The 25948-nt window shown below is 42.4% G+C and overlaps 1 protein-coding gene across 1 annotated transcript; it reads right to left on the minus strand.

The window, feature by feature from the left end:
• Positions 1-630: 630 nt before the first annotated feature.
• Positions 631-22440, minus strand: LURAP1L (leucine rich adaptor protein 1 like). Its single transcript, XM_018556481.1, has 2 exons — positions 22074-22440; positions 631-1089 (listed from the first exon to the last, which is right to left on the minus strand). Exons 1-2 carry the CDS (start codon positions 22278-22280, stop codon positions 712-714), a joined length of 585 nt encoding a protein of 194 aa, XP_018411983.1. The 5' UTR covers positions 22281-22440; the 3' UTR covers positions 631-711.
• Between the last annotated feature and the right edge of the window lie 3508 nt (positions 22441-25948).

Below are 25948 nucleotides of genomic sequence, written 5' to 3' on the forward strand. Positions count from 1 at the left end.
TTTTCAAACAGAAACCAGAATAAAAGCTATATCAACTGTTCTACAACCAACAGTTATGCTTTGACCTGTGGCCATAAATAGGTTAAAACACATTTGTCAGAACACATTTTACTACTATTGTAAGAAATAATAATCATACTAAAGGTCATATTGTGCGTCACAGTGACATGTCCACTTTTATTTTGTAGAAATGTGAAATACAGGCCAGCCATAGAATAAATACAAGTGGCAGTTAACAGTCATACATAACCTGACCCCCCTTCCCAGTTCTTAAAAACAAACAAGAACGTTATTATTGCGATGCAGATGTTTAGTCAATTCTATTATAAAATAGTTACAATTAAAACTTGCATAATAAATAGTAAATTACTTCAAACAATAAAACATCAAAAACAGGGCACATTGTTTCTATTACAATTGTGTACATCTTTTGTTAGTAGCTAGTAGATTAATTTAATGACAACGTCACTAAGTGGCAGTGAGTGGAGCAAGATCGAGGTACATAAAAACCACTGAACCCCCCTTTTTATGCCAGTGTAGAAGCTTAAAGCTCCTGAGTGCTGAAAAATTCTAATAGATTTCTAAACATCTGTGCAAAGACAGGAAGACACTGGCTGATGGAATACAGGAACAGTTCAGACTACTATTGAGTGGAATTACAGTTTACAAAATGCCCCATGCATCCACTGTGGATTGTTCTTTATTCCTGCTCTATCTGATGCAATAATACTCATCAAGCTGTTCCGTGGAATCATTACGCAGTGGTTGGTAGTCTTCATGGTTCTCTTGTGTATCACTGTACTGATCAAAATCTGGAGTACAATGTCCTGGAACAATATCAGCTAGAGTATCCAAGTAGCTTCCCACTGAGATCTCATCCATGCCATCACTGTAACCATGCAAACTGGTATAACTTCCATGTAATGAAGTGTCTCGGCTTTCCAATAGACTGCAAAGACTCCCGCTCAAGCTGCTTCCCTGGCTGGTAATGATATCCTTCTCCTCCATCATCCACTTGATAGATTCTATGCTTTCATTGATAATCAGCAGCTGTCTCATCAGTTTAACATCAGTAGCTCGCAGATAGACCTGATGTGACAAAAAGAATATCTTATTTAGTACACTATACAAGTCAAATAACGATTGTTTGAAAATATTTTCCTGCAGAATTTCATTTCCCGCTAACAATACATTTATATGGACTATAGAGATCGGAAAAGCAGGGCACTCTCAGTCTTCTTGGCTTCTTTGTTGTGGAAAGGTTAGAAATACTAAGCTGTAGGTAAAGGCCAGGTCATCAGCCATTTTACATGGAGATCCACCTTCTGCAATAAAGATACCAAGAAGACTGTGAGTTATGGTCTCTTTGATGGGATATTTCTACCTTTGTCTGTGGAAGTCGATTAGGATCAGATTTGTGATAACATGCTGGATGGGGTGTCCTTTTTCCCCATTAGTCAGTGAAGTGTGTACGGGTTACATTGTTTATTGCAAAAAATGCGTGCCCTGACTCTATAACTATCTATACTATCTTTCTTATCAATAGCAAAATATCCCCTTTAACTGAAATGTAATTCTCGTTAGTTAATTTTATTTTGAACAAAATTCTGTAAGTAAGGCTCAGTATAAAATCTGTATATACATGGTTTTTCATTGCTATACACTGCACATTTTCCTGCAACTAACCCACATTTGATTCATTATTAGCATTGTTATGAGTAACTGGCTCTTAAAAGCTCTTTAGTCTTGGTAGTGTTTTCTCTGTCAATATTATTATATGTAATTTTAGGATGACTCGAATGCAATTAAAACGCCTTAAGTACTACCGCAGCTTGATATATCAGGGCCATTGTGCTTAGGGCCCATTGAAACAAATGTAAATTCATCTTGAAACTTCTCAGAATGGTCAGAATAAAGAAGAGTCATTTCTCACAGGTTCACTTAGTATACCTTGTAAAACATAAGATTTGATTTGCCGGTAGTTCTTTATTTATTTAAGTTATTTTAGTTATTTAAGAAACTCTCATTTGGGAAGATGTTTAAACACCGGCTCAAGGACAAGGATGTTCTCTAAACATCACTTTATTTTATATTGGCATAAAAACGGCAACTAATTAAAATAAAGTGACATTTGGAGAACTTCCTTGTCCATGAGCCGGTGTTTAAACATTACTGAACTACAAGGTGAAACAGGAATCTCTACTGTGCACCAGGGTCCCAACAGCCATGCGGATTGGATGGGAGAAGGTTTGAGCTCTCTTTTGGGAAGAAGTGCTGGGACAGTTGCATAAATCTAAACTTTATGAGAGGAGAAAGATGGAAACACTATTGCAGAAAATGTGTAGGAATAGGACACTCCCCTGCCACAAGCCCATTACGTGGCGTATTAAAAAATAATACAGAAATTATTGAATAAACTCACATGTGTTTCACCACTACATTACCTTTATACTGGTTATTCCAAATGACAACAATTTAGAGATTGGATGAAAGGTTTAGTAAGATATTTTTTGATAGTTAAATAATTCATTTTCTATAGAGGTATATACATCTGATCAAAACAACCAAGGAGGTAAAAGGGACAGAGGGATTCAGTTCCAAAAAAAGGGGGTGGTCCCTCCAAATGAGGTACAGCTGAGAGTTATGTGGTTGTACCCTAAAAAAAACAAAGCATATAGAAAATTCTGCTGCATTAGAGAAATAAGACGGGTTTCGACTGTATTGTAACCAAAGTTGAATGCATGAGTCATAAAAACTCCTTTTTTGATGTTAGTGGAAAGTAATTCACATATTGCCTGTGTACAGTTATGGGCAGCACAAAATCATATTGCATCATGGGGAATTGGCAAGTATACCACAAGCTAGATTCATATTGTACATGCTGTGTGGTCTATAGTACATCTGTGAATATTGTTCTTAATTAAATCAGAGAGAACATTTTTTTTTTACAATCCGCTCCACTAACTTGTAAATGCAGCTGGAGATCAGGTAATCAGTGATTATGAAACTAATCTTGAAGAAAACTATTTTTCAATTATGGTATCTTCAAGGTAATGAAAATCTGCATGTAGTCATTAAGGCTAAACACAGAATGGCTCAAGTGTTAGCAAACATTATTAAAGTACCAGCAGCCACTGGGAATCACAAAGCTTGTTCTAGCATGCTTTAATTGCTGAACAAAACCCTACAGATCTCTCGCCATTTATAGATGTTGAGATTGAGAATATGGTAATAAGAGTACACTCATTTTATAACTTCAGTGTAAATGCAATTATTTCCCAAAGTAATTCTAGATGTCTTTCTATATATTCAAAGGTAAGTAATATCAATATCAAGTACACTTAGTAGTTTTTAAAACAGAGGACTTTAAAAAGAATGTGTCCTTCTTGTGTAAGTTAAGTTGCCTGTGGATAAGGAATGGAAAGATTTGACAGACTTGGATGAAGAATGTAGTGTTCAGATGTGTCCCCTGCACTCCTTACAGCGGTTAGGACTGATTACAACAGTGGTGCTCCTAGTGATAGCCACGGATGGCGCTGTATACATCAAGCATGTAAGAAGTAAAGATCACCAGCACTCAGGGAATGTCGTTAAATCTTTGTGTTCATTTATTAAAGAAAATCGTCACATGTATCAAACAGTCAACATTTCGGGGTCACGAGGGGTCCCTACTTCAGGGAAACATAGTGACCAACTGTCACTATGTTGGCCTGAGGATGGGACCCTGCGTGACCCCGAAACGTTGGCTGTTTGATACATTTGATGATTTTCTTCAATAAATTAACACTAAGGGGGTTATTCACGAGGGAGCCGAAGGATCCAGCTGATCCTTTGGCTCTCTTCAGCCACCGGATTCACAAGCGCCCGTACAGCAGCCGAGCGGCTCAGCCGAGTCGAAGGCATATGCTTCGGCTCGACTAAGCCGAAGTGACAGCCAAAGCAGGGCGAACGGCTTTGCGAAGGCCGGCCGTAAGCCCCACAAATGACAGCTGGGCGGTGCCAGACCACTGGCTCCACCCAGTTGTAATGACAGATCAGCGTCCACAAATGACTTGGGGACGTTGATCTGTCATTAAACAGTAACTGGGCGGAGCCAGCCGTGCCGTCACAGCTGGCTCCGCCCAGTTGTTATCCATTGGCCGGCACCTGCTAGAAGACTCTAGCAGGTGACGGCCAATAGGAAACAGTTGGGCGGACCTAGCTGCCACTGCTAGCTCCGCCCAATTCTTAACTATTTATTTACATATTAAAAATATTTTTTTTAACCTTTTTTTTTCTACTACGGAGGCATTCAGCTATTCACTCACTGCCGGCCCCTATGTGAATAGGGGCGAACGGCAGTGAGTGAGCTGCCGGAGCTTTGGCTCAGCCGATCCAGATGTTGAATCGGCTGATTCGAAGTCCTTCTGCACTTCGGCTGACCGAAGTGCAGCCGATGTACGGTGATTTCAGCCGATGTCCGGCTGAAATCAGCTGTACTGAGCCGGAGTGAATAGCCGAATAGTGAATAGCCGAACTTCACTTCGGCTAGGTTGTTTACTCGGCTGCCTTTGGCAGATTTGTGAATAACCCTGTAAGATTTAACGACATTCCTCGAGTGTTGGCGATCTTCACTTTCTACATGTCGGATGAAGAATGGGTAATTCCGAGTATGTGAGGACATTTCCAAGTAGACTTTGTCTAGATTCTGAGGCTCTTATTTTGTCTTCGTATCTGCTAAGGAATGCGAACAAGCTTGATTATATATTAAAAATAAGAACTATAAATATGATGCAGAATGCTAAGTTAAGATTTCCGGATATGTTTTGGCCACACTGAACAATTTTTTAAAGATTTGTCATAATAACATGACAAGTACGTGGAAAACAAAATAGACATTAGAGAGTGAAGTGTGGCTCCCAAATCTACTGCCATTAAATAATCATCTAACATTATCTTCAAACATTGAAAATGAGTAAGGTGGGATGACTGTTTGATGACAATAGGTGGAGCAGACAGGAAAGAAAAGTATTGGATTTAAAAGTAGTTACATGGGAGTCAGTATTAATAATCGCTCAAGTGGATTCCTGTCTTTCCCATGAGTATTGTAATATTATATTAAGGGTAAAGTATTTTCTAAATTAGGGCTTAAATAATGTAGACAGAGCAAATACTATGAAAGAAGAACAGACATGTTATTAACCATTGCAGTGGGGTTACCCCTGCACTGCAAGGGTTAACAGCTTGTTTTTTCCTAAGGTCAAAAAAGAAATAAAAATGATACTCACCTAATTCTGCGAGCGAGCCGACTCTTAGACCGGTCCCTAGAGTGTCTCTCTCCCTCCTCTGTAGTGGTCTAGGAATACAGGGTATAGGATGGGAGGACACCGAGAGACATACCATTATTGCAGAGGAGGAGAGAGGCTGGAGGGAGCTCTGCTGGCTCCGAGGATAGGGCGAGTATAACTTTTTTTGGGGACCCTAAGTAAAAGAGAGCAGTTAACCCTTGGGATCTTCATACTACCTCTAAACTTACTATAGAGTTTAGAAGTGGGTAATGATTGGGGAGCTTAGGCTTAAAGAAGAAGAATCACCACAAGATGAAAAACCTTGTTGAATCCTCCAAGGGGGCCAGTTGCATGTAGCACTTGGTCCAGTCCTGATCCGTGACCCCACTGTACATTAAAAGTCCGTTTCAAAGGGACAGTAGGTGGGCAGACGTGTAATGCCTAAATCTTGTACAGTCTATCACCCTTTATCTCTTTGCTTATTTGCCAATTACAATAATACTTCCAAGGCATGTTGGCATCTGCTTGGTGTTTGTGAGAAATATCTCAGTACTGACATTTTGACACCACCTTTTGTGTGTGCAAGAACCAGCAAGGATAGTGTACAACCTTTGCCAGCAGGCACGCTCCAAGATCATTAAATTACTGAAAAAGGAAGTGGGTGGTCAGGGGGTTTAATGTTCAATCCTGGCTGGGGCTTACCTTTAAAACCTCAATAAATTATCAGAGCATATTTGAGCCTTGCTGATTGTTATACTGCAGATAAGTTCCATAAAAACTAGATACGCAACTGTATATTTGCACTCATCCTATTATTTTAACTGCCACTGGCACAAAAAAAGACGAGCATGACAACGGTCATAAAACAAGCTAATGCTAGTATGTTCTTTTCCTAAGACCTGCAAGTGTTACAGAAATACAAATCCTATGGCAAGTAAAACAGCTCCCACATATATATGTATTTTATCTTCATATTTAGCTGTTTGCCCGGAGTTCAGCTTTAAAACAATGTTATGATAAGACTAGTAAGCACTGTCATATATACCAGGAAGTGAAACCGAAGGGGCAACGTTCCCTGTTCTTATCCTTGTTTCATACATCTTGATTGTTATTCTTAAGTGTTCATGTGGTTGACACTTCACATCTAAAAGCATTGGCAGCAAAAGCAAATTTTTTTACAGCTTAGAGTAAACATCTACTGTAGTTCTAATCTTGGTATTAGACTTGTTCTTCAAGTAATTCGACACGGACTGTCTTTATTTTTATTTAGCTATAAATACTGTTTTTGGAGTCATGGCTCTGAAGAGGAGGTTAGTTTCTATTTTTTTTGTGTGAACTCTTATTATAGGGCCATGTTTAGATAAGACTATTACTTGTTAAAATATTCAGACACATTCTTTAGAATAACACAGCTGCTTACTAAAATCCTAAATGCTGCTTCCTACAATGTTTTGTCAAGCATTTACAGCTGTGTGGGAAAATGCAGATCCAGTAAACAGGGCACATCTAATTATAAGCTAGAACTGAGGAGATCTAGGGCTTGGTATACACAAGGTAGTTCCTCCTGACAGCCCCTAGGTCACTAGATAAAGGGGTCGACGGGAGAAGCCACAAAATGCCGCAGTTGTGCTTACACCCAACAGCCATGGGTTTCTGACAGTGAATCTAAATCTGGCCATTCACTGCTCAAATTTCTGCCGAGTCCTGCTGACTGGTGTATGGCCAACTTTACAAAGAAGGTGGTGGCTCTTAAGACACTTGCAGATTTCACTATGCTAGATGTTATCATAAAGTGAAATTAAGAGTAATTGTTGAAATTAGGACATGGAGTACCAAATAATATCTCCAAAATGACTGCTCGTAGACATGTAATAATGTATGCGAAGCAAAACACCTTTATTGTTGGAAGAGACCTGTTGGGAAGTTTAGCAGTTGCGGAAACGAATGCATCAGACCACTGTTTCATCAGGAGGAACTCCAACCTGCAATCTTGTTCCGAATCCGAAAGTCAGTATCTTATGTAGGCAACAGCACATTTAGATAAGACATATACTTTGCAATCAAGTGATGTGGTCTGAAAACTGAACCCCTTGGCTGCAATTGCCAAATATATATGAGGGTTGAAAAAAATGGGGCAGCATTTGTAGAAAACAATACCTGTTAAAGAGAGTCTGCACAAATGTAGACAATATCAAGTTAACATGAGGGCTGATATGAAGACACCATAAGATGACAGAACATATTTAACCTAAAGCTTGTGAGAGCATAGTTAGAGCCTCTCAATTCCCCAGAATTTGAGTAGACACCTCCTCCCCATACATCATAGATGATTATATCTCAATTTGAGTAGACATCCCCTCCCCATAGATGAGTAGATCTCAATTTGAGTAGACACCCCCTTAACATAGATGAGTATATCTCAATTTGAATAGACACCCCCTCCCCATAGATGGCTGTAACTCAATTTGAGTAGACACCCCCTCCCCATAGATGAGTATATCTCAATTTGAGCAGACACCCCCTCCCCATAGATGAGTATATCTCAATTTGAGTAGACACCAACTCCCCATAGATGAGTGGATCTCAATTTGAGTAGACACCCCCTTAACATAGATCAGTATATCTCAATTTGAGTAAACACCCCCTCCCCACAGATGAGTATAACTCAATTTGAGTAGACACCCCCTCCCCATAGATGAGTATATCTCAATTTGAGTAGACACCCCCTCCCCCTAGATGAGTAGATCTCAATTTGATTAAACACCCCCTTCCCATAGATGAGTATATCTCAATTTGAGTAGGCACCCGCTCCCTATAGATGAGTATATGTCAATGTAAGTAGACACCCCCTTAAGATAGATCAGTATATCTCAATTTGAGTAAACACCCCCTCCCCACAGATGAGTATATCTCAATTTGAGTAGACACCCCCTCCCCATAGATGAGTATAACTCAATTTGAGTAGACACCCCCTCCCTATAGATGAGTCCCTTTCTATGCATACTTCTCTTAACATACTTAAGGCTATCATTGCAAATATCATTGTGCTCAAAGGAATTATTACATTAAAAACATAAGCAATGGTGCTAGGTTCCGCTGTTAAGAGAGCAAATGGAAGCAACAACCTGCTTTTTAGGCTTAAGGACAAAGACAGTTTGAGAGAATCCATCATAAACTCTGCCTCTGGCCTAAGCAGCAATGAGCCCCCATTAACCTAGAGAGAGACGTTGCTGTAAAATGTCACCTGGTCCATGCTGCCACAACCTAAATTATAATTCACTTTACCACTACTAGTGCATGCAACAGGTTAAGACATAAACTGCCATGCGACATAATGGCAGCCAACCGGAGCATACATCAAAACAGTTCCCCATCGTCAATGTGTACTAAGCAGACAAGGAAAGCAGAACACATAGTAAATCTATATTCTGTCCCTGACTATATGCACATGAATGCATGGTGTCCAGTTATTTAGGAATTCCCTGATAAGGATTCTGTCTTGCTGAGAAAGTTGGTGAACTCTATAAGAGATGAACAAGAGGACAGAATAACTTGCACTGACATCTAAAGGTATTGTTCATCCTTTGAAATGACTTTTCTTGGTATGAAATTAAGTGTAAATCCTTATACCCATATTATGCTAGTTAGTAAATTGAAAACCCTAGCTTTTATTATTTATGTTTTGTATGCTAGCGGTATATTTAGACTCTACAACAGGGGTGCCCATTAAGTAGATAGTGATCTACCAGTAGCTCTCAAAGCTGATGCTGGTAGATCACGAAGGGTGTGAATGGTGGTCCCTTTATTCCATTTTGGTATATTTATTTCGCTGTGCACACATGATTACCTATACGCCTGAGTCTGCTGAGCCCAGCTCCCTGACACCTTTCTGGTGGATACTGGTGGTTGAAGTGCTATGTATTACATCAGGGCTCAAAATTTCAAGTCCTGAGCTACTAGCCAGGCCTTAAGAGTTACTCGCCACCAGTCGCCCCACCTGACCCCTACCGTGCCCCGCCCTTAACTCTGCCAGGTCAGTGGTGTGACACAGAGAACAGAGATCAGTAACAATGCAGAGTGCAGAGGCCAGTGGTGTAATGCAGAGTACAGAGACCAGCAGTGTAATGCAGAAAAAAGCAATGTATCCTCCATGTCCCAGGTGTCCTGCTTCTCCCGTGCTGTCCTTCCAGCCAGTAGCAGCTCTGCAGTCTTCCTCCCAGCCTATGGCAGCTGAGGTGGGCAGAGGAAGCTGCAGGATCCGGTGTTCTATCGAAAGCTCCAACTCATTGAGATCTCTAACTACCTCTGGTGCTCAGAAACACTGGAGCTCTGTGCAGTGAGCTTTCGATAGAACACCGGAGTAAGGACAGCTACAGTGCGGCACTGATTCTACTCAACAGCAGCGATCGCCGTGTCAGTTCTCTCTTCTCCTCATCAGCCGCTATAGAGCGACCGAGGAGCAGCGGTGTATTTAGGTTTCGTGCTGCCCTAGGCAAGACGAAACTCGGCACCCCCCCAATGTAAATTTGTTCCACCCCTTCCTGTTCAAGACATTTGCATAACCTGTCAAGTCACTGGATACAGCTTCTGACAGATTGCGCTATTTGGCATCATTCACACTGCTTAAAGTCGGCCCGTACAGATCCGTGGGACGTGCACGGACGTATCGGGCCGTTCCCGGGAAGAACAGCAGCCTGTTCTTCTCTATGGTAGGACGCAGACGTACGCTCAACTGAACCGCACATTTGCACGGGTGCGGATGTCCATACTAAATATTACATAATAGAATATTAGTTTACACAGCCTGTTGCACTACACTGTTTGCAAAATACAGCAAGGTGTGCCAGGAGAGAGAGCAGGGAGAGACAGACAGGAGAGAGAACAAGCAGAGACAGCCAGGAAAGAGAGGAAAGATACAGGAAAGAGAGAGAGTAGAAACAGCCAGGGGAGAGAGCAAGGAATGGCGGCCAGGAGAGAGAGGAGAGACAGCCAGGAGGATGAGCAAGGAGAGACAGCCAGGAGAGAGAGCAAGGAGAGACAGTCAGGAGAGAGAGAGCGAGAAAAGACAGCCAGGAGGATGAGCAAGGAGAGACAGCCAGGAGAGAGAGCAAGGAGAGACAGCCAGGAAAGAGAGAGCGGGGGAGGTTTTTTTTTTCATTGGTAGATCTCATCTAGCTCGTCATTTGAAAAGTAGATCTTAACACAAAAAATAGTGGGCACCCCTGCTCTACAACAACATGAAAGGAGCAGTAATTCAACATTAATGACATAAAAGAGAAGATGCTCAAAAACACAGTCTTACCTGAATCAAAGTGAGTCACTCAATAAAAAACAAGCTATTATGTAAGTCCAGCTTGTATCAATCAAAGAGTTATACAGGATGACTTCTTACAGGAATATAAAAAATTATTCATGGTTATAGGGTTTTATGGCTAGTTACACAATATTGTGTAAACAACCTACCATAATCCCGTTTTTATATGTCCTATGTATAAAAAACTTTCCTTTTTTTAGGAATGTTCATAACCTTCAAAATGTTGATCAAGTCTTTGCGCTCTCAATTTTTCTTAATGTATCAATGTAATGTATCAGATTCTAGGCTCAATTTGCCATTGTGATTATGTTTTTTTCCATGAGACTGTTATTGCAAGGTCATCAGAAAATAATGGTCACTGTGGCAAAGTACTATCACTATCGAATAGTGAATTGGGCCTATTGTCTCTAAATGGGCTTACAGACTAATGTTGGTATCACAAACATGATGGAGACATGCTACAGGAGACTGCTAGAGAGTCCTGACATTACGAGCCATTGTTTCTATCACTGACTTCTGGGGTCCAGGAGACATCTCGAGCACCCAGAGTAAAGCTATGGAAGCATGAGGGACTGTCCAGACTGCATGAGACATGAATTCTAGCCACCATGCTGCCCCAGTCTTTGATCGTGATTAGGCATTAAGGGTAATTAAAGCCTATCTTCATGTAACCACCAGCCCCTTTGTCCTAGTAAAAACCCATGGCCCCACGCCAATCCAAATATGTAAAAATGCGTTCCCCCAGGATGCGTATGGTAACAAAAATTGATTTGCCAGGTGACAGAATTGATAAACGTTCCCTATAATGTTTTGGGGTGTCAGTAATTTTCAGGCCCCACATTCCCATTTTAATATGTGTGTTGAAAAAAAGCATTTTTTTTTTCTTGGGGTAAAGTAAGGCTAAAGGGTTGCTCAAAATCTCATTTGATGAGCCTAGTCACTGAAATGATTACCAATAGGGATGCGCCAATACCGTTTTTTCGGTGATGAGGGAGCATGGAGCCGGCTTCCTGATTGGCCATGTAATGACTCGCCGTCCTGCTTCCTGATACTGGAAGTTTCTAGTACTAGTATCGGTGCATCCCTAATTACCAACCAATGTATTCTTTTACAACAGAACATAAAAGACATTACTAGTGCTTGTGGCTGTTTTACAAGTGCACAGGAACTGGGAGATCCTGTAATATTCCTATATTACAGCTTCCAGAATTATTACAGTATCAGTACCAGCTGCCCATAATACCAGATATGTTCTGTATAGGAACACATTTGTAACTGCTAGCTGCGGAGGTTGGCCAGCCAGATGGTTTTATATCATTACAATTCTGTAAAGAGATATCTGTTTCAATAAAGAAAGGTTATTACAATGTTGGCGGATCACTAGCTATCTTTTGGTGTCTTTAGTGTAAAGCAGACATATACAGCACTTCTCTGCTGCAAAAAGAGTTAACTGAAACTTTGTATAAGGGGCAGGAATGTGGCATTAGCTGGAATAACCTTCATGTGTAAGTTAGCTGAAAACTAATCAAACTGTCAAATGTTTGTTTAAGTAAATCAAGTTCCTGGATGAGCTTTTAACCCTGAATGTTAGACAGGTTTGTTACAGCTGTACATAAAATACCCTGTTAAGGGAATTCTTTGTGCATCATGGCCTTTTCCTGAAAGCATATTAGTGAAACAAAATGTACTACATGTGGGAACTAAAGCTGGCCATACATGCTATAATGAGAATGTACAATATTTGTGCAATATCCTTTAGATTGACCAAAACTATGTAGTGTGTGTGCCCAAATACACAATTCATTTAATCAGCCTACCCTTACACTACCTACATTATTAGAAGTCAGATAGGGCCTGTGTTATTTCCTGGCTGAAGGATATCCAGCATCATCTTCCCTCCCCAATCATGCTGTCCTCGGGCAGCTAGGTACTGCCGCCAAGCTACAGATGTAGTGAACAACCTATGTCTACTATCATTTCTTTTCTGTAAAAATCCTCTCTGATGCAGCCGGTTTCCTCGTTTCTAGGGTGCTTCCCTTTTGTTATGTATTAAGAATTCTTAAAATAATTATTCCAGAGCATAGTGTATAAATTCGAACACTATGCTCTGAATATTAAAAGAGAACTATGGCCACATTTTTTTTGCCATAGTTCTCTTTAGGGTCACAGGAGGACATTTACTATGCCCTCCTGTGACCCAAAACTCAGCTTTTAGCAGGCTTTTGCCAGCTATATGCTGACAGCGCAAAGCTGTCCTGCAGCCAGGAAAGATCCTGACAATATTGTTGGGGTCCACCCTGCCAACTGATTGACAGCTGGCTCTGCCTTTCTAGAGCCAGAGCCAGCTGTGCCCCCCCCCTCCCCCCCCCTCTTAGGGGCAACTACAGCAGCAAAAAAACTTTACTGAAATGTCAGTAAGATGAACTTGTAATATGACTGGCGTGAAGTATCATTTTTCAATTAGCTCAGCCATGGTATCACATTTAAATGGCGGCAAGAACAAAACTGAAAGGCCAGGCACAAGCCCTTTATAGGTAACTTCTAAAACAGAGAAATATCATTTTTAAAGTTCTACATTTCAGAGTTTTAAAATTATGCATTTTTGTTTTATTTATTTATTTATTACCTCTACTTCTATTTGTCTTATACAATGTCGTCATTGAAATTAATATTTACATTTTTTTGGTTTGAACAGCTAAAACAGAAACAAATTACAAAGACAAGCAATGACAAAGACAAACAAATGACAAGCAATGTCACAGTGTCCCCGGAGCAAATGTGTTGAAACAAATGTAAGCCCATTACATAGTTTTGGTTTTTAAAATTATAGTAATGACTTCCAGAGCAATCAATGTTTTTAGACACATTAATGACCATGACAACTCTTTAAAATCAAGCAGTTTCACTCCTGCTCCTGCTTGTATCAAGTTCTAATATTCTGCAAATGCTGTAGACCAGCGGTTCTCAACCTGTGGGTCGCAACCCCCTGTTAAATGGGTCGCTGCGTGCCTTCTGCTGAGCTAGGTGAGAGGCTCCTCAGCCTCCTCCTAGCGCAGCAGTGTCAGTTCTCCCGCCGCGCCTCCAGATGTCGCTGCAGCATCCGCAACCGGGGAGGAGCTGACGAGTGTTTTTTTTTCTACATTTAGCCCTGCTTCAGGCAAGCAGGGCTAAATGTACAGAGGGGGAGCCGGTGTAGTGTAACATTGTGTCAAATGAATATTTTGCTTGCAGGGTGGGATGACATTGTAAAAAACATTATATGATAAAAACATATAATAATAGTATTACATGCATACTTTTATCCTATGGGTTGATTTACTGAAGGAAAATGTACTGTTCACTTAGCAAATGGCATTTTTACATTGCAAGGGATATTTTTTCCTTAGCTTAGTGAATGAGACGAAGCTCTGCTGACTATCATCATTCAATCATATGTAAGCAAAAATACTGTTTTTTTTTTTTTTTCCTTGCACGTCATTGGGTCTTCTTTGCAAAGTGAATTTTCACCACATACACTAACCTAAGGTAAAATTTCCTTGCAAAGTGAACATGCTCTCTTTTAGCAAATCAACCCCAATGACTCTAAGCAGTGTGCAGAAAGAGTAAAGGTGCCCATACAACTTATGATTATCGGACGATTTTCGTATGCGATCGACTTTTCGTCCGATAATCATATGTGTGCACTGCAGTGTCCGACCGACAATACTGTACAATCGTACGACTTTTGACGGTCAAGCATGTTTGAAAACTTTGCTAGATCGTACGATTGTCGTAAGGTTGCTGGCGTTTTCGTCCGTCAAAAGTCGTGCGATCTACACTGCGCTAACGAAAATACGGCAAATCAATTACCGCATTTCGTCCAGGTGCTTTTGGTTTATTTTTGCTAAATGATTCTTGCGATCATCGGGGCAGGATGGGGCTGCCGTACGAACATCGTACGACTATTCGATCATCGGACGAAAAGTTTTGTCCGATAATCATAAGGTGTATGGGCATCTTAACATTCTGAATGTTGTAGCCAGCCAAATATTGATATCTCTAATTTGAACCCCTGTTCCTATTATCTGTACAATGATTACATCCCAGGTGCATATGGTGACACTGATTTCCCAAAAGCAGTATATACAATACTAGAAATAATAGCACACTTCATTAGGACGGCATGGATCATTTACCCATTATTATTTCCTGTGCTATTATTTTTAGACGTTTCCATTATTTTTATTTATACTAACAGCAGGTGGCAGGGCAATGGTGGACACACACAATGGCAATGCAATAATGGAAAATAATAGAGTAACATGATACTTTCCATGATGAGAAAACATTAGACCAGCCCAGATACCTTCCCTGGTAAATGATGATCTTCCTTGTTGATGATAACATTATGTAAACAGTACTTGATCAATTCATGACTAGTTTTACAGCTAGCTCACAGACGCTTATAAATGACAAACACATCAAATAAATGTAAATGGTACCATGAACATCTCATATACAGTACATAAAGCCTTAGTGTGTAACTGTAATTTCAATCTTCTTACATTTTTTATGTAATCTTCCAAATCTGCAGCTTGAATTAAAATAATACCTGGTGATCCTGCCAAGAAGGTCCTTGTTCTGGAAATGACTGTTATAGGGTGATATCTCCTAACCGGTCCCTTGCATTGTCACCTTGCAATGTGTACTTTTAGTGGAAACTACTAGCTGTACATGAGTATACGTTGCAGTGCATTTATAAAACATTCGCAGAGAGGGAACAGCTCTGTGAACGTCCGGGTTTTAGATTTGCAGTGCATTATGGCCACTAGATGGAGCTAAGGAGCATAGGATATTCCCATGCTCCTCGGCTCCATTAAGTGACCATAATGCGCTGCAAATCTAAAACTCACATGTTCGCATAGCTGTTTGTTCAACAATTGTTTTAAAAATGCGCCCGTTAATTTCATCCAGTTAAATTAAAGTGTAAAGGTGCCCATACACCTTACGAATATCGGCCGATTTTCTTCATATGCGATCGCGTTTTCGTCCCATATTCGTAAGGTTGATTGGCAGTGTACAACCGCAACTACTGTACAATCGATCGACTTTTGTCTAACCAGCAGGTTAGAAACGTTTGGTTGATCGTACGTTTCGCAAGGTTGGTGGCGTTTCCGTACGTCAAAATTAGTACGATTTACACTGCACATGCGCAGATGGAAAATACTGCGGTCGATTACCGCAATTCATCCAGGTGCTTTCTTCTCACTACCGCTGATTCAACCTTGCCATAATCGTGGCAGGATGGGGCCGCCGTACGAAAATCGTACAATGGTTCGATCATCGGGCGAAAAGTGTCGTCCGATGATCGCAAAGGTGTATGGGCAGCTTTAGTGTAAAGCCAAATGCAAACTCACAATTATCAGACAGGCAGTTCAACAGCCAAGTAAATGAGGCCCACACGGCAGGCTGACAACGCTGCTTCTGCTAAATTGGTGCTAACACTGTCCTTCCTTCTGGAGGGGGGCTACTTTTGTTCCCCATGGTCCCCATGTGTGTTGTCAAGTAGCCACCGCTCCAAGCTCACTCCTCTGATGGACTACAATCTCAATACAAATTAGTAAACTAAACGTGAGATTGTAGTCCATCCCGGGAGTGATGGGCTTTCCAAACAAGAACACCTGAAGCTTGAAAACACGTGAAAAAACATGCAAACATATGCTTCAGAATTGTCTGAAAACAATCATGTTCAAGTATGAATGGGGACTCGCTGCTTTGTTGAAAAAGCCAATTTGCAGAGCTAAATAGCTGAAGCTCAAATTACACACATAGCTAACGAAAAGAAGAAGAGAGCCTTGTCTTCTTCATCGCCCTCTCTTTTCAGTGTGGCTCTGTTTGGAGGGGAGAGAGAGAAAGAAAGAGAGAGAGAGAGAGAGAGAGAGAGAGAGAGAGAGAGAGAGAGAGAGAGAAAGAAGAGATCCATAAGGGAAAAGCTACAACTCTGCTCTCTCTTTAGAAAACCCAGTAACTACACCATTATCACAAGGCATCTGCCTGTCTATGGTGGCCTTAAGAGAAAATATTACTGACAATAAATACAGAGGACATTCTAAGAATCCTAACTGGCTGGCTGCTCTATTGATCCAATGGTTTTATTATATTCTGGGTTACTGAGGTAGAACTGGCATGCAGATCAGGCAAGTCAGATCACCTAATCTGCATACTGGTCTGGGTCAGACTCCAATAGTTCTGATTCAACATAACAGCCAAGCAACCAGCAATTTCAGGGGAGGTCAGCAATACGTCCTTTGTACAGGTTGTCTTTAATGTATTTCATCTGTCAGCCTAATGTTCTCCAACAGCGGGCAGCTGCACTGAAAATAGCAAATACATTGCTTTCTTTTGTCTGCAGATGTACTCAGCCAGGCAGACACACCCGAGTGCAGGTAAGTCTGCCAAATCATTCCTTTTATTGCTGACGCATATGAAATACAGTGTTCTGTGCCTGATTAAACATGGGTTAAAGGATACCTGTCATGATAAAAAAAACATGTAGGCTGCCATTACCCTCTAAAAATGACTGGTGCTGGCTGTATCTGCATTCAATAATTCAGTGTCAACGACCTAGAAAAAGCATGCAGCATACAAAAGTCACAGAGAAGTCTGAATTGCTTACCTCTATACTTATCATTTCAGACAAGGGATTTAGAAAGCATTGAAGCCAAAGCATCTGTGTGACAGCCAGGCAGGTAGCATTTGTAGAAGAAAAGGCCAGCAATGATAAGTTACATATCTTTCTTATGACAGGTTTACTTTACGTGTGCAAAGGGTCATACAGCATAAAAACAGTCTGAGAGTCTCAGGTGTTGCGTGTAGCTGCCTGTACAAATCAATGTCAGGCTGTGGTTGTATGATGGTAAACGCTCATCCAAGCTATACACGTGTACAGGTATGGATGTACACCCCCCCTGGAAGCAGACAGCATGTGTCCAGGAGGCTGAATGAGAGAAATCATTTGATTTCCCCATCCAAGCCTAACAGCATATATGGAATCTCCCCTGTCCGTATTGTATTCCAACAGCGGGCGCCTGCAGCTGTCAGAATACCCAAACAATCGCTGCATTTCATTGGCTGCTTCCACTGTTTGAACTGCTTGAACTTGACTGACACCCACCCTGCTCCTTTGATTTTCCATTTGTAGTGTGTTAAGCTGGGTGGTGTTGGCAGGGCAAACCGCAGCTTGAAATTTGGCTGATTCACAGGGACTATAGCCAATTAAAGTCAAAGTTCACTTTTTGAGAATAAATAATAAATACACACTTCTACATAAAAGAAAAAATTTACATTTATTATTTTGTTTTTGCATTGGAGCCAGTGCAGCATTGCAACTGCAATCAGATGATCACAGGTGTATTGCTCTGGCTCCTGCAGACTCTTGCTGCCGTCCATGTCTATAATGAAGTATGTACATTCAATAACATAGATGGGAGAAAAAAGGAATGGACTACAAGTGTGGTGACGTCGCCGCACATGTACTCCATTGAGGGCTTTAAGTTCCTCTGCTGTGGTGGCTGAGGGGACTTGTAGTTTCCCCATTCACAGATTCTGACAAAGGATCTGTGAATGGGTGATGCAGTTGTGTGGACGGAGCCATGCACATCCATGCCGGATTCAAAATACAGCAGCAGTCTGCGGGGAGAGGAAACCTACGATTCAGGTAAGTGGGGGAGCAGGAAGGAAGTTGGGGATGTGACCGTGTACCTGAATATGGAGGTAACATGAAACGTGGTCTAGAAAGTAAACTTATCCTTTAAGGCAAGGACATTGTCAGTAATTAATGATGGCAGCCCGGGAGTCTACTGTAAAGGTGCTCATACACCTTACGATTATCGTAAGATAATCGTATGCGATCGACCTTTTCGTACGACAATCGCAACGTGTGAATAGAGTGCCCGACCGATAGTACTGTACAATCGTACGACTTTTGACGGTCAAGCATGTTTGAAAACTTTGGTTGATCGTACGATGTTCGCATGGTTGGTGGTGTTTCCGTCCGTCAAAAGTCGTACGATTAACACTGCGCATGCGCAAACGAAAATAATTGTGGTCAATTACCGCAAGTCGTCCATGTGTTTTTTTTTTAACTACCGCTGATTGAACCTTGCGATAATCGGGGCAGGATGGGGCAGTTTCGTCCGATAATCGTAAGGTGTATGGGCACCTTTAGTTTAGCCTGGCTGTAACTCACAGCTACAGAAATAAACAATTCTTAGGTACTGAGGTCAATGTTATATCACCATGCATAAGTGAATCTACACACAACTTTTTTCCTATCTGCCTTGCTGAGCTAGAAGTAAAGAATGTGAATGTACAACAAACAACCCCCAATGTTATTTGCGCAAACCAAACACACATTTGTGCATTCCTGTGTTGTATTCTGTGTCCATTCATTTTCTAATGCAGAATAGTTTTCTTTTGTGCAGCTGGAACTAATTGTGCCCAATTTATACAAGTCATTCCATCAGGTGTGTTATCTACAAGTCACCCATACGTGTCACAAGAAAGTTACGGATTACGGATTTACATTTTCCTCTAATACACATAGAAATGTGTGAACGCATTTGAAGATGCAAGCAGAAGAATGAAAGTCACATGCAAGTGATTAATGTTCTTTCATATTCCCAAACCATGATATAATACCATACCACAAACAACTTCAAAATATCAGGGGTTGCTAAGGGAATGGATATTAACAAAAGTCTGCCCGTTTGTTGTACAGGCTGAAAGCAGAAGTGCATGTGGCAGCAGGTAATTAAGTTCATATTGGTGCACTGACAGCAAGTGAATAGGTACACATCGCTGTAGTGGTTGTTAGTACATCCGAATGCATGGTGGAGAGAATGCGATAGGAAGTAGTTGTGTACAGGTGCAATGAAGAGAATGAGGTGGGAAGCGGTTGCGTACAGGTGCGGTGGAGAGAATGAGGTGGGAAGCGGTTGAGTACAGGTGCGGTGGAGAGGATAAGGTGGGAAGCGGTTGATTACAGGTGCGGTGGAGAGAATAAGGTGGGAAGCGGTTGATTACAGGTGCGGTGGAGAGAATGAGGTGGGAAGCGGTTGAGTACAGGTGCGGTGGAGAGAATAGGATAGGAAGTGGTTGTGTACAGGTGCAATGAAGAGAATGAGGTGGGAAGCGGTTGAGTACAGGTGCGGTGGAGAGAATGAGGTGGGAAGCGGTTGAGTACAGGTGCGGTGGAGAGAATGAAGTGGGAAGCGGTTGAGTACAGGTGCGGTGAAGAGAATGAGGTGGGAAGCGGTTGAGTACAGGTTCGGTGAAGAGAATGAGGTGGGAAGCGGTTGAGTACAGGTGCGGTGGAGAGAATGAGGTGGGAAGCGGTTGAGTACAGGTGCGGTGGAGAGAATGAGGTGGGAAGCGGTTGAGTACAGGTGCGGTGGAGAGAATGAGGTGGGAAGCGGTTGAGTACAGGTGCGGTGGAGAGAATGAGGTGGGAAGAGTGTCTAGCATATTCAAAGGCGCATTGCAAATGAATACAAGAAAAAAACAATTTTTGGAAAGCAAACACACTGAAAGGACGCATTTAAAATATTTTCATTTGTCGGAGCTGTTACAGTTGGTGACAGCGTCTCTTTAAAGTGTATTTATAACCAAACTTTTTTAAAACCCTTCTCAGTTTGGGGAGATTTCCCTTCAATTTCTGTCTGTGAACCACAACAGGAAGAGAGAGGAAGTCACCACAAATGGGGGGGTCATTCTTCTCTTAGACGGTTGTTACCACAACAAGGGTCCCCATTGAAAGATCTACCCTCATTTTTGTTCCGGTGACAACTGTAAAATTTTAGATTTTATGTATCGGTGATAATAGTCACTAGGACACATCAAAAGGGTTAAATCTCTCCAGGGGGACACATGCAGCAATAAAAAAACGGGGTTCTACCCCCTCACCCCTCTATCCAAAACATTGAGATAGACATTGGAGAATTCATGAACATGTGCAGTCTTTCTGTCGCAAAGAGCAAAATGTCATGCTAACTAACCGCACATTTTATCTGTTATGTGTGTTTTTTGTGGTGTTCTAGTGACATATGAATGTTTGTGGCTCACTATACGTTTTGTGACATTTCACAATATTTCTCAACTGCGCAGTAATTGTGTACAGAATTTGTGACAACAAAAAACCAAACTGGCACACATTCTCTAATTGCTCCTGGGCACTTTTTAAAGCAAGGGTGTGCAAATTCTACCCCTCCAGCTGTTGTGGAACTACAAATCCCATGAGGCATTGCAAGATTCTGACAGCCACAGGCATGACTCCCAGAGACAGATGCATCATGGGATTTGTAGTTTCACTGCAGCTGGAGGGCCGGAGTTAGCCCACGCCTGTCTTAAAGTATCACAAAGATAATTCAGTTTCATACCCTTAGGTCAGCTGACTATTCACCTATCATCTATGAGGTTTCCCAGCAAGCTGGTGACAATTTTGTGACAATTCTTTCTTATGAGAGCATTTAGGAATGAAACATAAACTAAGATAATAAATCTGTCACTATATGCACGAGAAATCAAGGATGCAACTTGATCAAATTTGTGTTCTATTTACACTATTGAACCCTTTTGATACCAACGTATGGCATGGGCCCTGTAACCAAACTCCTAGCTGCTATAGTACTTGCATGGGCAGTCAAAGCTGCCCCCCTGATATATATCGGGGGGCTCCGCTGCCCCTACTGTGGGCCCGGGTCCAGCATAGCAGGTGCGGACTGCTAGAGAGGGAGACCAGTGAAAATCTGCACCCTGATCTCCCCGATCTGAACCTGCAATTGACAACTGCGGGCGCTTGATCAGCTTCACTGGAGTAGAAAGGTGACATGAGGAGTCTAATACAGAGGTAGTCAACCTTGGCTCTCCAACTGTTTTGAAACTGCAAGTCCTATGAGGCTTTGCAAGACTCTGACAGCCACAAGCATGACTCCCAGAGGCACAGGCATGGTGGCATTTGTAGTTTCACCAAAGCTGGAGTGCTGCTCTAATAGAACCCTACTGCATGCACAACTTTTTTTCACCGTATTGCAGTACCGCACATGGAGCTCCAGTGCGCAGCCACTGGGAGATGTGTTGGTATGATATACAAATGAATAGCAACACTAATGTAGTGCGTGGTACCGCACACTAGGTGCCTTGTGCAATATTGGGGGGAAGTTTATAAAAACTGGAGCAGACAGATCCTGAAGCAGTTGCCCATAGCAACCAATCAGCTTCCCTATATTTTCAAAGCATAACTGAACAAACTAAAGAGAGAAGCTGATTGGTCCCCATGGGCAACTGCTCCAGATGCTGTCTCCTCCAGTTTGTATGACCCCCCTGCACTAAAGACATGACACCGTGCAATTAGTGCAAGGCTATGGTGTGAATAGGCTGCCTGGATCCTGGCACTGGGGTGTCAAAGCCCCAGCACCTCAATGTGACAGCAGGAAAGGTCATGTGATGCCACTCACCATGTCCTGTCTGAGAAGCTGTATCTTACTCCCCAGCCTCTCCAGGGTGCTGGACTGGGGGAAGCTGACAGGGACATCGTGCCCGGAGAAGCCATCCTTCTTCCAGTCCCCGTGCTCCTCTCTCAGGGATCTGGCCAGGCTCTCCGGCACCTTGCGCCCCAGCTTGATCTCAATGTCTCTCAGGTCCACAGTGGATTGATCAGCCATCGGAGAACTCTTCCACAATCAGCACGATGCCAGCCAACCCAAATCCCAGGCACGAATAAGTAATTGCTTCCTCGCTGACAAGTCCCAACTTCTTCATCGGGGTGTGTGCGATCACGTCTCACTCCTTTATACATCCATGTGTGTTCCCTGCAGCGTTTGTTTATGGTGATGTGGATGGAGCAGAGACATGGCAGCAGAGTTCAGAGAGAGCAGACAGGCACACTGTCACCGCTGATTGTTCCGTCCACAGCATTGTCTTCCCAGAGCTGCTGAAACTTTAAACCTCAGAGGCAACAGGACCTGATCTGACACAGCCCTCCTACCGTATATCTTCAAATAGAGGGCAATACCGGGGTCTCCCGCCCACCCACTCCAAGCTTCCTGTGATACCAGCTGCGCTTGTTTTAGGTTACAGTCACCCTGGATAGACAATACTTGCATGGTGAGGTAGAGGAGCCTCATGTATAACCTTGCTCATAAATAAACTGCCCCTCCGCCTATGATCCATGATGTCATCCCCACAGATATTCTTTTTCTATCACATAGTATTATGCAAGCATTAGATGCTTTTTTTACCTACAGTAGAGCATTGGACTGTACAGCCATCAATTGGTGCAGATTGTTATTAAAAAAAACAAATGAGCTGTGTTTTATTAATAGTTGCAGTTCATTGATCCTCTATGTAAAGCTGGTCACACACTAATAGATAATGAGGGGGATTTATCAAAACTGAAGCAGACAAAATGTGGAACAGCTGGGGATGGCAACCAATCAGCTTCTTTCTTTCATTTTCAAATCTTATCTGAACAAAATGAAGAGAGAAGCTGATTGGTTGACATGCACAGCTACTCCAGATTTTGTCTGCTCCAGTTTTGATAAAGTCCCCTCTTTATCTTTTAGGCCTCATTCACACTACTAACAGCCGGCCCATACAGACCCATGCTGCATGCACGGCCGTATCGGGAAGGAGAGATGCTACGTGTTTTCGAGCATGCTGGTTCGGCAGTTGTCGAACAAGCAGGCCACTAACCGTATGATTCTTGGCGGGTTTTCCAGCCTGCTTGTTCGACGGAAGACGTGTGACTGTACAGCAGAAACGGTCGCACGCCTTCCATACACTGTACGATTAATGTATGATCGCGGGATTTCCCTACAACTACAACTTCAATACAAGTTAGTAAACTAAACATGAGATTGTAGTCCATCATGGGAGTGAGCTTGGAGCGGTGACTACTTTACAACACACAAGGACCATGGGGAACTAAAGTAGCCACCCTCTAGAAGGGAGGACAGTGTCAGCACCAATTCAGAGATGATTTGAGCATCTACAGCCGAGTGATACACAAATATGATACATTTTTGGTAACAGTTAAGGTACCTGAATGTATTTTTAAGATTTAACTCCTGAGTTTTGTGTCACTTTATTTGAAAATCGAATGAATAGGGTCCCTAGGTTGGCTGTGCCATTTAGCAAGGCAGTGTAAAACTCTGGACAGGATAGACAGATATACAAATGCTCTGCCAGATGACACAATTACATTGCTGACAGTCTTTTCCTCACTAAATAAAAAAAAAAGGTTTTGTCTGGATTTGAGATTGAAGCAGGTATGGAAAACTCTTCCAGACAGACAATGGAGTTTCCCTAGATCTGGCTGGTTATATTCATATGCTTGCATTTTTTGCAGGCTTTTGCTGTCACTTCCAGAGGTACACCCCCCTACCACACTACAGATGGGCGTCCAACTCTCTGTGCTCCTTTGATTTTTAGATATTCTGTAAGAATTTAGCTATCTGATGACCATTCTACAATGCTGTTTTCTTATAGCAGCTGCCATCCCTGTAAAGTGAACCTGTCAGATACCTAATGCCGCAGCTGTTACCTTCATAAGTACACAGTGATTACCGCACTGAAGATCATACAGCTGTTGTCCCTTTTCTACTTTCATTCATTCTGAAAAGTGAAGCTCTCATTTAACTAAATACCCACCTGCTGGGAGATTTCATGCTCTGATTTACAAGCTGCATGCTAATTCTAAAGCTGGGCACACACCTTACAACCAACGCAAGACTTTTGTCTTGCGATGGTTGTAAGGTAATTTAAAAAACATACGATCTGCCCATCTTGGACAGGCAGATCGTACTTGCGATGATCGCAAGCCCACCCCGCTGTGGGGTGGGCTTCTGATGACCGCAATGCTTTTATCTTGCGAACATGCCACACACCCGCCGACAATCGTACGATTCTCAGCGGGTTTTCGAACATGTTCATAAGATAAAAGTTGTGCGACCTTACAGTAGGAGAGGTCGCACGCCTTCCACACACCTTGCGATAATCGTACGATCGCGGGATTTCCCCTGATTATCGTACGATTATCGTAAGGTGTGTGGGCACCTTTAGGCAGTCACCTCCCTCAAAGGTATTTCACTGCCCAGAAATTAGCATGCGGCTTGGGAGTCAGAGAATGGCAGAAAATATTAACCACTTCAGGACCGGCATGCTAAACCTCCTTCATTACCAGGACATTTTTCCGTTTTCAGTGCTTTTGATAGTTTGAATGAGAATGACTCATTAGTCATTAGATACGATAAATGTACCAGTCATACACAGAGAAAAGAGGAGGTGAAGGGGTTAATGTACAGGTTTCATACAGTGGGAGGATGGAGATGAAGGGGTAAATGGACAGATGTGCGGGTTAGTGAGGTGAAGGGGTTAATATACAAGTCACTGCAGTGACAGAATAGAGCTGGCATATACAGGAGAGGAGAGGGGGTGAAATAATTAAATATTATTGAAAGACATTATTCTCTGCGGCTGCAGCTTGTTTTCACTAGGAAGTAATGAATAGATGACTCCTCCGATCATTACTTCCTTTACTCCCTCCTGCGTCTATTGTAAAGGGAAGGGGAGTGCTTAGCAATGTAAACATTGTCATGTGATCACTGTGATAACCAATCACAGCAACCAAGGCAAAAAGCAGAAACAGGAGGACATACAGGTACGTCCTCACAGAACAACAGGGCTGTGGACTGGCCACTGTAGATGTAAATGGGCGGTCCTCAGGCCCATTGTTCCGGGAAGTGGTTAAAGGAGAACTATGAGGGGAGTGAGAATCACTCAGCCTCATAGTTCGAGCCGACGTGTGACAATGAAACTGTAACAGGTCGGCTCAATAGATCGGGAAGTGAGCGAACACATACCGTCGCTCGGTCACTTCTCGATCATGTCCCTGCAGTCACTGCTCCTTGCAGGGATTCCCCCCTCCCCTGTCCGATCCTCCAGCGCTGATTGGAGGAACGGACGGGGAAGGGGGCGGGCACAGCTGGCTCTGCCTCTAGATAGGCAGAGCCAGCTGTCACTCACGCAGCGGGGTGGATCTCGACAGTAATGTTGGGATCCGTCCCGGCTGTGGCAGACTCACTGTGGCGAGATGTAGCTCACTATATACTGAGCTTTGGGTGACGGGAGGACGCTAGTTTATGTCCTCCCGTGACCCTTAGGAGAACTATGTGGACAAACAGTTACCCCATAGTTCTCTTTTAAAGTTTACCTAAAGCCAAAACTTTTCTATTTTATAGTTTTGGATAGAGGAGAGAATAGTTATGCCCCCGTCAGTTTCTTTTTGTGTTTTTGTCGTTTAGGTGGCATGAAGGATATCCCTTCACTTCCT

The sequence above is a fragment of the Nanorana parkeri genome, unplaced genomic scaffold (assembly GCF_000935625.1).
Source record: "Nanorana parkeri isolate BGI_ZX_2015 unplaced genomic scaffold, ASM93562v1 scaffold239, whole genome shotgun sequence".
Lineage (NCBI taxonomy): Eukaryota > Metazoa > Chordata > Amphibia > Anura > Dicroglossidae > Nanorana > Nanorana parkeri.

Coding starts and splice junctions, on each gene's coding strand:
- LURAP1L (XM_018556481.1), bottom strand. CDS start 22,280: ATGGCTGATCAATCCACTGTGGACCTGAGAGACATTGAGATCAAGCTG. Junction 1,090..22,073: donor AGCTTCTCAGACAGGACATG/GTGAGTGGCATC, acceptor TTGTCACATCAG/GTCTATCTGCGAGCTACTGA.